The sequence below is a fragment of the Ochotona princeps genome, chromosome 1, assembly GCF_030435755.1.
Source record: "Ochotona princeps isolate mOchPri1 chromosome 1, mOchPri1.hap1, whole genome shotgun sequence".
NCBI lineage: Eukaryota > Metazoa > Chordata > Mammalia > Lagomorpha > Ochotonidae > Ochotona > Ochotona princeps.
The window spans coordinates 124,394,255-124,407,764 of NC_080832.1; the positions used below are offsets into that span (position 1 = coordinate 124,394,255).

Sequence of the window (13,510 nt, forward strand, 5' to 3'; positions counted from 1 at the left end):
GCCATCCTCTGCTTTACCAGACAAGGAGCTGGACTGAAAGTGGAGCAACTGGGACTAGAACAGGTGCCCATATGGATGCAGGCATTGCAAGGTGGAGGATTAACCTGTTGAGCCTCCATGCTGGCACCAGGGCATTAGTTCTTTGACTATGTAGGAACTCCTTGTGTATTTCAGATTTTAGGAACAGTCTTTTAAAAATCATTTATATGCTTTCTTCCAAAGGATGTTCAGGGAACTTGGCCAACTTGAATTAGTGCCTTTGGGCTTTTCTTTAAATAGCTTGATATAACAAAAAGAGATGAGACTAACTCTGTCTAGCACACTTTGGGCATGTCAGAGACATTAGCCAGTTAACATATACTAACTAATTTAATCTACAGGGGGAATCTATGTTAGTCCCATTGTATGGAAAAAGTAGAGACACAGGCTAAATAACTTGGCCAACCTTGTGCAAGTAAGGGGTCAGGTAAGAGTACATTCCAGGTGGTCAGATGTCATAACTTGGGACTTAACTCTATAGCAGTTGCTAATTACTGCTGATTGATTAAAATATGTATGTTTGCTTCATCTGGGCAATTCATCAAAAGACTGCTAATAAATGAAGTTATTCAACCAATAGTCAGGGAATTCCAAATTAAAATCAATGTATGTGCCTATTGAAAACACTAAAGTGTTTTTTTAAAGATTTTTTTTTGAGATGCAGATTTACAGAGAGCGAGACAGAGAGAAAGATCTGTTTTTCTGTCCGCTGGTTCACTCCCCAAGTAACCACAATGGCCGGAGCTAAGCCAATCTGAAGCCAGGAGCCAGAGCTTATCTTGGGTTTTCCAGGTAGGTTCCCAAGGTTTTGGGTCATGCGCTGCTGCTTTCCTACGCCACAAGCATGGAGCTGGATAGGAATTTGAATAGCCAGGACTTGAACTGGTGCCCATATGGGATTCCGGCGCATGCAAGGCAAATATTTAGCCACTAGGCTACTACGTCAGGCCCTCTAGCTCCTTTTTAAATCCCTGCAGGTGATGGTGCACATACTTGGGTTCTTGCCACCATGTGGGAGACCTGGAATGAGTTCTGAGTTCTTGGGTTCAGTCTGTTTCAGCTCCAGTTGTTGTGGGTGCTTGGGGAGTGAGGCAGCACATGGAAGATCTTTCCGCATCTCTAACTCTATCTCTCTGCTTTTTAAACAAGTAAAAAATTTAAATTGGACATATCCAGGGCGTAGTCAAGATGATAGTCACCAGCAGACATTCAATGACCGTATGTAAGCCCTCACTCCCTGTGGCAGTCCAGGGTTCTTTGTTCAGGTCTTTATATCGAGATGGGCCCCTCTAGCCCTCTCTGTCCATATTTCTTGTGCCCACAGCCAGGGCTGGCAGAGGACCAAAGGGAGACAGGCTGGGGCCATGTCATCTGCTCTCACTGGGCTCTGGCTTCTTCATCTAGAAGTTGAGGCATTGGATCATGTGAGAAAGAGTTACAAGAACCTAACAGTTGGTTATGACAAGGAACTATGATTAGATGTATGCTTTTTGGGGTAAATTTCGTTATCTCTGTTTGATGCAGTTCTACTAAGGATACCTCCGGGAGCCTCAGAGTTGTTAAAATAGAGGGAGTTACACAGCCAGGAGGACTTGGACTCCTCCTGGCATGTAGACTGAGCTAACGATAAAATGGGCTCTTCTGGGGCACTGTTAAGTTCAAAGGAGGTGAGTGACAGCATGTCTGTTAATGGGGTTTTAGGGTTCCTAGGTGACTCTGAATTCTCTCCATTCTTCCCTATGGACTGGGCTAAGGGTTATCAGAATTTAGTCTTTAAGAAGCAGGCAAGCTGGAGGCAGATAGTTTTCAAGATTTTCACTGCCATAGCCAAAGAGATGGTGTAGTCATTTCTTCCCTCTTCTATCCTTTGGAGTCGGTTTTTTAAAGGATTGTCTTTCTGAGTGGAAGTTAATCCATGTGTAACCCATGTATTGCAGAACAAGGGAAACCAGAAGTCTCTTAAAGTGTACCTGCATGGGTTCATTCTCTGAGAAGTAAGAAGGATGATCTCATTCTAGAGACGGAATGGCTTCCTCTGCTCTGGTGGGAGGAGGCTTGGTACGTAGGAATGCAGACTCCAGTGAGAGAGAGAGAGACCTCAAAGGCCAGTTGTTGGGAAGGACGTTGAGCTCTCGCAGTTTAAATCAAGTCTCCCCTGCGTAAGGCTGTGCTCCAGAGAAGCCCTCACATCTGCTGACAGAACTTTGATTTGACGGATGGTGCTGCCTGCGAGATGGGAGTTTTGAGAACTTGAGGGCTGTTGAGGGGATAGCGATGGAACAGATGGGAGCCATTTAGAAGAGCAGTTCTCCTTTGCTGAGCCTCTGGCACATACCACAGGCTCAACAGATATTGATTATTGGTACTTTGAAACTTGTGTGTTTGAAAGAACGGGTACTGACCTTTCTCATCCTGTGTAAACCCGTAGTAGGCCAGCACGTTTTTGATGGACCTAGGGGCAGCGGTTGAGGCTCCCCTCAGGAGCTGTTTGCAGTGGCTGAGATGCCTCTAGCCAGGCATTGCTATTTTGTGTTAAGGCCCACAGATCCCACACTGCCTTGGGTTTGGATTTTTCCTTGATTTCTACCTGTTGGAGAAGGAAAACGAATTCTTTCCATGTGTTGGAGTGAATGATTTTTCTTGGCGGTGTTATAGGCCGAATTTACAGTGCCCAAAACCTGAAATGGTACCGCACATGGGGAGCGTTCGAGGAGATGATCAAAGTACAGTGAGGCCATTAGCATGAACCTCATCCAAGCTGAGCGGTGTCTTTATAAGAAGATGGTATGTGCACACAAACATGGAGAAGATGGCCATCTCTGGGTTCAAGAGAGAGGCAGCCCAAGAAATCAACCTGTCAACATCTTCATCTTTTTTTTTTGTTGTTTTAAGATTTATTATTATTGGAAAGCCGGATATACAGAGAGGAGGAGAGACAGAGAGGAAGATCTTCCATCCGATGTTTCACTCCCCAAGTGAGCCGCAACAGGCCAGGTGCGTGCCAGTCCGATGCCGGGAACCAGGGACCTCTTCCGGGTCTCCCACATGGGTGCAGGGTCCCAAAGCTTTGGGCCGTCCTCAACTGCTTTCCCAGGCCACAAGCAGGGAGCCGGATGGGAAGTGGAGCTGCTGGGATTAGAACCGGCGCCCATATGGGATCCCGGGGCTTTCAAGGCGAGGACTTTAGCTGCTAGGCAAGGCAGCCGGGCCCAACATCTTCATCTTGAACATCTGGCCCGAGAGTGTAAGAGAAAGTCAGCCACCAACCCTGAGGTCTTTTGTTCTGACAGTCAATTAGCAAAATAGTGTGGATGTGAGCTCAGGTCAAACCTTGGCCTCCAGCTGTTTCACTCCCAAGTTTTGTACTTTACTTCTCTGTCCTTCCTTTTCCCTAAGTGTGTAGGAAGCCTTAAATGGAGTCAGTTAAGTGAAGTTTAGCATTGCCCAGGACATGGTAAGTCTTAAAAATGGTGTTGGTTGTTATGATACAATTCCGATGAGAAGTTCGGTTATAATGACCAGTGTTAATAAATAACGTCAATGATCAGTCTTAAATAATATTTGCTCATCCCTGAGCTGAGAAAGCAAATGGGCTCATTTTTGTTGACATTCCAGGAGTTTGGAATGAAGGTTTAACAAGGATCTCTTTGAAAACTCAAAGTGGCTGAATAGTGTGGTTCAAACACTTTTTGTTCTATGACATGGAGAAAAATAGTGGTCTTAGTACTTGTCTCTGGACACATTTGTATGTAGGGGGCAATGCAAAAGATTCCTGTTAGTGGTGCAAGAATGCTGGCCTTTAAATAGGGAATTGTTTAATTAGCTACATATTGTGTTGGGGTATAAAAGGCAGTGTTGCTGAGGCTAGCATTCCAGGCCAGGCAGTTGCTTGCACCTCATTGGTGAGCCCCTGGTAAACCACTCCAGTAGGAGAAACAAGTTTAGACTGTTAATATTTGGTGTTTGTTAAAAATAGTCTGTTTACATCTCTTCATTAGAAGGAAGGGAGGAAGGGCAATGTTTTCACCTTTTGATAGAAAGGTTTTTTGTTTTTGTTTTTTTGGTTTAAGAAGTATGAAAGGCTTGGAATAGAGATCCTCTCATCATGCCTTACTAGCAGCCCATTAGAATGAAAAGGTTGAAGATGTACGCTAGAAATCTGCAGCACAGTTTGATTGTGGTTGGTGAAATAAGAAATCAACCACTTGGGCATGCATTTTATTCTCTTCTGCAATGCCTTTGAAATCTCGCAGGAGGGGTGGAAATTGAGCTCTTGCTAGATCTGAGTTATGCTGGTCTCACTTGTGTAGGACTCTGATCAGAACAGTTGTGCTTATTTCCATATGCAAGAGGGCCCACACAATGCTTTAATTGTGGAGAGCATATTGTTAGATGTCAACGGAATCAACGTACAGCTTTCTTTGCTGCTGTAGGGGGAGTGGATGAGTAGAAAAATGAAAGCATTTGCTGTGTTCCTGTTGAATGTGAAGGGTTTATTAAAGACCTGGGTACATATTTCCACTCTGTTTGACCACCCACATTGTTACTCTTGACATTTTATTACCTATAAAGAGTATGTTTCTCTTTAGGATGAAATTCTTCCTAAGGTTGATTTCTTGCATTTATATATAATTCCTCCTTAAACTGTAATTGTAGTTGGTGTCAGTAAATGCAATCTTGACGTTGCAGGGAGTAGAATTAGTAAGAAGTGTGTGTTTGTGTGTGTGTGTGTGTGTGTGTGTGAGAAATTCCACATGGAGTTTTAAAAGCCCAAATTTACATATCAAAAAGCCTGCCTAGATTCCTGCCATCCCGATGTATTAGACAATATTGAATTTTGCATGTTACTTTTGCCTTATGTGTTACTTTTTCATAGTTGTAAGTACACACATAGTTTTATGCTTTGCTTTTTATTAATAATGATGAATGCTTTTATTTTTGTTATGGGTGCTTCACAGCTTCATTTTTAATGATGACAGTCTATCATATTGGGCTTATCATAGTTACTTTCTCTTTGTCCTCTGTTTAAGCTGGTTTTTATTTCATTCGTTTTTCCTGGTAAATAATACCTCAACATTTTTGCCAGCATTTAATGTTTAATTATCCAATAAATAGTTTTCTGAGAGTCAGCCAAAAGTTATGGCTTTTAATCCTGTATTGTCTTCATGTGCTCAGAAATGTTCTTTGCTTAAAGATTTATTTTGAAAGTAACAGTTACAGAGAGAGATTATGATCTTCCATCTGTTGGTTCACTTTCTGGATGGTTGCAGTGGCCAGCTCTGGGCCACCCTGAAGCCAGTAGCCAGTTCATCCAAGTTTTCCATGTTTGGTGCAAGGGCTCAACACTTGGGCCATCTTCTGCTGCTTTGCCAGGCCATTGACAGGGAGCTGGATTGGAAGTGGAGCAGTCTGCACATGAGTCTGTGTCCGTGTGGAATGCCGGTGTCTCAGGTTGCAGCTTGGCTCATTACAACACAAACTCCAGCCCCAGTATCTTTTCTAACCATTGAACTTTTAGATTCCTTATTCTATGTATAAAAAATGATTCTGAAGTGATGTATTTATGCAAAACTTTCCTGCCCCTTTCCAGTATCAGAGTTAAAATTACATAGATGCAAAAAATGCAATTAAAAATTTATCCTTCCTAAACCTAATTTAGCTTTTAAACTGCCTTGCAACTCACTTCTTGGTTACATTATAGTATGTACACTTCTTCATCTGGGAGAGATCTGAGCCCACAGGAGTTTATAGACCCCTCTGGCCTTTGCAAGAGTGTCTTGTTGTCCTTCCTTTGGGTCTTTGTTGGGCTTGCTCATGTGGAACTCATCCCTGCAGTCTTGTTGGCGTTGACCACTTCCTGTTGCATCTGCTGTGCCTGCTGCTATCCACAGTTCCTCCCCTGGCTTCAGCTGGCAGGTTCTCCCTCAATATTCTCAACCCAACCACAGAAACATTCCAGATCTAGCAGCTGTTCTGCCTCTCTGCTGCTTTCAGCTCAGGAAGTAGGCAGTGAGGTGCCTTCAGTCTGTGACCTTGAACCCACCCAACTTCCCAGGAGCACCTCTGTTAAGGACTGACATCCTCCCTGGATGTGCTCTTCGAAGCTAGACAGCCTCTGTGTCCTACCCCAGCCGAGTCTCCTTTGGGGACCTTAACCTTTCCTCTAGCTGTCTCTGGGATAGCCTTAGTTTCTGTGGTTGGCATTTGGGTCTGCACCCCTCATCTAAGATCCAGTTATGTGCCCACTGAAACAGGGGATGTACCTTCTTCAGCCTGTTTAAGATTCCTTATTCTTTTATGCAAAATGTAGCTCTGTATCATTCATTTTTTCTTCTCTATAGTCACGATAGAAACAATTTATGTAATTTCTTTGGCTCTGCTTTTGTTCAGAAAGATAAGCTTTTAGAATTAAAAAGAAAAATATTTCTTTTTCTCTACTTTCCAGAAACTGCTTTGATCTTGAGATTTGTCTTAACTTTAGATTTAAAAAATTCTGCATAGGAATTGACAACCTAGCCTTGGACCCTAGGCCGCATTGCTTTTCCCTATGAAAGAAAGTATGCAGGAAACATTTGCCGTGTAGAGGAAGCTACTAATAGAAAGCTAAGTCTTAGCAGGTCAACAGTGGTTAACTGCTTGTTGAATTTATTCTATGCACACACCTTGGGCAAAAGTGAGTTTGGTAGATATATATATATATATATATATATATATATATATATATATATATTAAAGGTTTGTTATTATTTATTTATTTATTTGAAAGGCAGAACATCAGAGATGGGGGAGAGATAGAAATGGAGAGAGAGATTGATTTACTTGCTCCTTTAGCTTCTGAATAGCCACAACAGTTTGGCTGAGCCAGGAGGCAAATCTCCCCCTGGATGTCCTGCATGGATGACAGGGCCTAGGCACCTGGGCCATCATTTGTTGCCTCTCATGGCACATCAGCAGGGAGCTGGATCTCAAACAGAACTGGTGCTCTGATGTGCTGGTGTGGCAAGTGGCGGCCTAACGCGTTGTCTCTCGTGCTGATCCTTGCTGTGCAGTGTTAATAGCAGGTGCAGAGCAGAGCCAGGCGTTGTTTCCAGTCAGCTCATGTATCAGAGCAGTCCTGAGTGGGTAATAGTGGAGGATGAAGAAACTAATCAAAGATGGAGAAGAAAGATTATTGCTAAACTGACCTAGCAGGGCTCTTATTAAAACTTTGTTTTACAAGAAAGTACAAAGGTGGGGATAGTAGTCGAATGTTTGGCTGCTGTTTGTCAGTTCATACAACATTAAAGATATATTTTTTAACCTAGTTTTTATTTGAGAGAGAGAGAAATATTCATCTGCTCATTGACTCCTCAAATGCCTGTAACAGACAGAACTGGGCTGACTCAAGACCAGGAGCATGGACCTGTATCCACATCTCCCGCTTGGGTGACAAGGACCCAACTACTTGTCCCATCACCTGCCATATCCCAGCATGCACATGGGCACCCAACTGGAAGGTGGAGCGTTGTTGGGCCTTTAACCTGGGTACTCTGACATGAGATGTGGGCATCCCAAGTGTTGTCTTACCTGTTTCTCCACCTCTATACAATGATAGCTTGATTGCTCTACATTTGCTTTTAGATGGCTTGTGTTCTTTCATGATTAGATTAGAAGCTCTGTGAAGTCAGAGAACTTGCTTTCTTTGTATTTCCTTCCTGTGGTCACCAAATCTGAGTATGCTAGGGTGGGTCAGGGCATCTGTTAAACATAGATGCTAGGTCCCTGCTAGGAAGCGTCAGAGTTGGTAGGCAAGGGCCTGGAGGTGTGCATTCTGACAAGTGCCTGGTACAGTGATGCTGCAGGGTGGAGGGAGGATTTCACTGCCAGAGAACATTCCTGCTGGTCCAAATCATCTCTGCTGCATAGATGTTCTGCAACTACTGGTCAAGCCATCACGCTTGAAGCACGATTCCTCACTTTTCCTAAGGAAATTTGTTCTTCTGTGCCTATAGCTGGCTCTTGAGCTGTGACAATGAAAGAATGTGTGGTTGATCACCTGCAGATCAGATGTGATCATAACTTTTTAAAAATCTTCTAGTTGCTAATTCCTTAACATTTTGAACCTTGCTAAGGTTATGATATTTCTCCTCATGTGTGTATTTTCTGTGTGAGTCAGTGGTATGTTTTTCACTGAACTTAGGTCAAAAGATTGCTAAGTCATGCATGGCAGGCTCATAATTCATTGTTCCTCTCTTTGATTTTTTTAGTTGATACATGAAGCTTATGCATATTTATAGAGTACAATGTTGAAGATTCAATGCATGTTTACTTAAATCAGAGCAAGTATATTTATCTCATCAAACATTTTTATTTCTTTAGGGCGAAAGCATTCAATATCCATACTTCTAGTTTTTTTAATTAACTTTTAAGATATTTATTTATTTATTTGAAAGGCAGAGTCACACACACACACACACACACACATACACACATACACACACACACACAGAGGAAGACATAGATAAAGCTCTTCCAGTCCTGGTTCATCCCCCAAAGGGTAGCAACAGCTGGGGATGGTTTAGGCCGAATCCCTGAGCCTGAAATTCCACCCAGGATTCCCATACAGGTGACAAAGATCCAAGTACTTGGGCCATCTTGTGCTGCTTTTCCAGTTTCGGTAACAGGTAGCTGAACTGGAAGTGGAGTAGATGGAAAATGAACCAGTGCTCATATGGGATTCTTGTGCCTATATGGGATGCTGGTATCACATGCTTTGGCTTAACTCATGGTGAATGCCACAACACTGGCTCTGTTTTTTTCTATATTTTTCCCTTCTGGAAACAACACAATAAGCTATCATTATCTCTTGGTATGCTACTGTGTGAGAGAATCTTGATCTCATTTCTCCTAACTGTAGCTTAGCACCCACTGGCCATTCTTTCTGCATCCCTCTTTTACTCTTTCTTTCTTTCCTTCCTTCCTCCCCCCCCCCCCCCCCCGCCCCGTGTGTCTCTCTCTCTCTCTCAGTAATTTATTTGGGAGACAGAGAACGAGAGAGGGGCAACCACAGAGAGAGGGCATGAGGGCATCCATCCCTTGGTTAACTCCGCACATGCCCACAACAGCTTGGGGGTGCCAAGACTGCGAGTTGAGAACTCAGTTCAGGTTCCCCTTGGCTGAAGACTGGTCCGTCTCTGGAGGGGAAGGTCATCCTGTTTGACTGAGCACACAGCTTCAAGAGGGATGCATACAGAGTGAGAGAGGAAGGGACACCCACCTAGCCAGCCAGATCAGTCGAATCAATCCTGGTTGATCACTGGGGATACAGATGTCATAGCCACATCGTCTTTATATCCAAGAAGTGAGCAACTTAATCACTTGGCTGACTGCCTACCCTTCTCTGTCCTTTTTTTTTTTTTTTTTTTTTTAAGATTTATTTTTGTTGGAAAGTCAGATTCACAAAGAAGGACAGAGAGAAAGATCTTCTGTCTGCTGGTGCACTCCCCAAATGGCTAAATGGCCAAAGTTGAGCTGACCTGAAGCCAGGAGCCAGGAGCTTCTTCTGGGTCTCCTACACAGGTAGATGTCCCAAGGCTTTGGAGCGCCCTCAAATGCTTTCCTTGACCACAGCAGGGGTAGGAAGTGGAGCAGCTGAGATATGAACTGGTGCCCATATGGGATTCTTCCGCATGCAAAGCAAGGATTTTAGCCACTAGGTTATCATGCCAGGCCCCTCTCTGTCTTTTAAACAGAAAAGAGTGAAGGTGGGAAGTCATGGGAATAGATTTTTTGGAAAAATTGATAAGGAATAATCTCCCTATGGAATGGAAACTTGATACAGCAAAAAAAAAATTAAACCCAAAAATTTTGAGTGTAATATTGTCTGTGGCTCCAAAGTGTGATATTTTTTATGGCAAAACCAAAGCAAGTCCAAATGCGGTGATGTCTGCTCCCTGCAGCTCTCCCCCTTGCACAGCCCCGCTGAATTTCATTAGCAGCTGCAGTGCTGTGGCCTGAAAAACCAGGCACCCAGAAATGGAGGGCTTACTCATATCTTCATCTTTTTTTTGTTTTGATTAAGCACCTTCTTAAAATGAATGGATTCTGAAATTTTAGCTGAGGGTACTTGGAAGAGACCAGATTACTTCCCTAGGCTTCACAAATGGTTGAAGCCACTTAGTGGATTTGGAATTTATGCATATTTAAACTATAGAGATACATTTTTGTTGTGATTTTTTTTTTTAAAGGAAGATTTTCCTCCCTATTTTCAGGGAATTGTTTTATGATTTGTTTTAGATGGGATATTGTGAAATTTCCCAATTAGAGTTTACAGTCCTCTAAATATATCATTTATAACTTAAAATTTTAAAAAAGAGAATATGAAGATAAAAACATTCTTTTTTTTTTTTGAAGTTTTTTGAAGGAAATATGCTGCTTCTTTGTAGCATTAACCAGTATGGGCATTCCAAGTTTAATGCAGGATTAAGTCTCTTGTGAAACATCATACCTTGGATTTGGGAAATGATCTTGTTTATTGGGCGCTAAATTGAAATGAGAACATGAGAAATCAGACATGAGAAATGAGAACATGAGAAATCAGAACATGAGAAATGAGACAACAGGTGATCACTTTGGGGGAAGCATGAGACTTCTTTGGTATCCACCAGGGAACTCTTTTATCCGACTTGGCATCTCTGAGAACTAAGTCTCCTTATGTGGATGCAAGAGGGTTGCCAACAGATCTTCCAGCCAGCCACGCCTTCCCTCCCAGACTCCCTGCTTGGCTTGCAAAGACAACCTTGGCCAGCGTTTGGAGTTGGAGCAGAAACTGTTGAGTTTGTCCTTTCTGAAAACCCCGAAAGGTACTGTTACCCTTCTGTCCTTCAGGCCTTAAAGCGGTACTCTTCTGTGGCAAAAAACCCAATCCAAGTCTGAGATGACTCTTGATGTGGGAAGCTGGAAAACAAATGCAAGTCCACATGTAGGCAATACATTATAGATTTTTCTTCTGTCTTTTTCTCCCCAGGTGAATTTCGTGGCCTGTCAGCTGTTTGCATTGGGTGCTGCCTTCTGGTTTCGCGTTTACCTAACTCCCCTTAAAACCAATTCCAAGATCCGGCATGCATTTGCCACCCTTTTGGGCATCTATTTCTCCATCTTCTGTTTTGGCTGGTGAGTATAAGCTTCACACATCTGGCATTTATCTTTTGGATATTTTGTAACAATAGTCTTAACCTTGCATTAAGAAACACCACCTGTTATAAACTTTTCTAACGTTGTAACTACTTTATGTAAAATAATGGGGATGTTGGAGGTATCCCCAGAGGACTGATTACTCATTGCAATGCATCGATTTTTTTTTCTCCTTAAAACTAGATTCTGGGGCCAGCACTCTGTCCTGGTAAGGTACGCTGCTATCTGTGATGCCAGCATCCCACATGGGTTTCTGCTCAAGTCTCAGCTTCTCCGTTTCCAGTGCACCTCCCTGCTGTTGCACTTTGGAAAGCAGTGGCGGGTGGCCCAGGTGCTTGGGCCCAAGTACCTGCATGGGAGACCCAGAAGTTATGGACTCCTGGCTTCAGCTTGGCCCAGCCCTGGCCACTGCAGAGATTTAGGGAATGATTCAGCATATGGAAGATCCTTTCTCTGTAACTCTTCTGTAAAAGAAATAAAAAATACATCTGAAAAAACTTCTGCAGGTGCATCACCCCCATCCCAGACCATATAAATGAGATGCTATAAGGTCTAATTTTTTCCCCAAGAGGAACTTCCCCTCACCTTTTTAGATGGTGATATATGTCTTGTATTTCTGCTTAGAGACATTGCTTTTGCACCTGCACGTTGTCAGAGAAGAACAATGGTTGGAGTGCACATTGGCGGGAATGAGAGTCGTTCTGTAGCACAGGAACTGGCACCTGTTAAGCCCCATGGCCTAGACTTCCTTTCCCATGTGAACTGGCACATACATGCTGGGAAGGGAATTTCTCGGGAGAAGAAATTTTAATTCGGGACCAACATTTCTAGAAGCGCATTTCTAGGTTTGTGAATTTGTTCAGGTTACTCAACTATTGCTTGTGATCCTTACCAAAAATTTGAGAAAAGAAGAATGTTTTGAACCAGTCTCCAGGTAAAAGTGAGGAAGGCTAGTTTTGTTACTGGTACTTTATTATTATTTAAAAATTTATAGAGCTATTTTTATTTATTTGAAAAGTAGAAAGAGACACATATGAAGAAAAGGAGGGATGGGGAAAGATCGAGAAGAAGGGAAGAGGAAATAGAGAAAAAGAGATACAGACAGGTACATCTTTCATTCACTGATTCAATCCCTAAAGGCCTGCAATAGCCAGCACTGGGCCGGGACCACTATATAACTCAATATGAGCCTCTCACATGGCTAGCAGGGACCAAAGTGCTTGAACTATCATCCATTGCTCTCAGGGTGTACATTAGCAGGAAGGTGGAGCTGGGAGAGGAGCCAGAATTAGCACCCAAGTATTCTGATGTGGGATGTGAGTATGCCAAATAGCATCGTAACAGGTGTGCGAAGTACCTGCCTCAATGCTGGTCTTTTAAAACTTAAAAGCAATGATGGAGAAAGAATACTCTCTGGACTCTGACTTGTATAGGTGAAAATGTATAAGTGTTCCGATTATGAATTCTTGATATTGTTAATGTTGCAACTGACAAACTAGGTCATTACTGCCTCATGTCATTTCAAGATACAGTATTTTAATTGCATAGAGCAATCCTATTTGATTGATTTTCTCTTACATAAAAGTGAGTTAATTCATCACTTGCTTTTTTGAATGGATATGAAGTAATGGCATTGTGGTAGGCTATGTTGCTATGAAATATGTTCATTGTGCCCCCGCTTTTCTTGTGTCTTAAAGGTACTCTATACATCTGTTTGTGCTGGTGTTATTGTGTTATGGAATCATGGTCACCACAAGCGTAACTAATGTTCACAGGTAGGACTTGGGAATGAAAAAGGCATCATTTGTTGTTAGGATCTTTGCAATGTAATTCCAGGGGAAATGCGTATCTGCCCCATTTTCCGCAAGTGGTGAACCTGTGCTTCCATATACTATCAGAAGGAGACAGTGGGAGAGGCCAGACTGTTTCATGGGTTTCATGAAACAGGTGTGATGCACTGGGTGCCTTAGGAGACAAAAACATCAATCAGGATCAGGTAGCTCTGTGATAGCCCAAATGTTCACCACAGTGGAATGCTACTCAGCCGACAAAGAAAGAAATAATCGGTAGACATAACAACACGAATGGATCCCAAGTAAATGTGCTGAATGAAGGAAGCCACATGATTCTATTCTGGAAAATGTGAACTCATCTATAGGGACAGAAAACCAGAGTTTGCTTGGGGTGGTGGCGTGGGGAGATGATAAAGAAGTGTGATGGTGTTTTAGTGAGCGATAGATACTTGTATGTTCACCACCTGGGTGTATAGCATACGTCCAACCTTGCTTCTCTTACATGT

General features: G+C 42.8%; 1 protein-coding gene across 2 annotated transcripts in view; it reads left to right on the top strand.

The window, feature by feature from the left end:
* MBOAT1 (membrane bound O-acyltransferase domain containing 1) overlaps nt 1–13,510 on the top strand; it is a 101,651-nt gene that overhangs the window by 33,004 nt on the left and 55,137 nt on the right. Inside the window, exons 2-3 of one of the 2 annotated variants that reach the window (XM_058667568.1) lie at nt 11,045–11,190; nt 12,909–12,986. In XM_058667568.1, coding sequence (XP_058523551.1) covers nt 11,045–11,190; nt 12,909–12,986 — 224 coding nt within the window. The remainder of the gene's footprint in view (nt 1–11,044; nt 11,191–12,908; nt 12,987–13,510) is intronic. The other variant, XM_058667573.1, reaches the window with a different exon arrangement.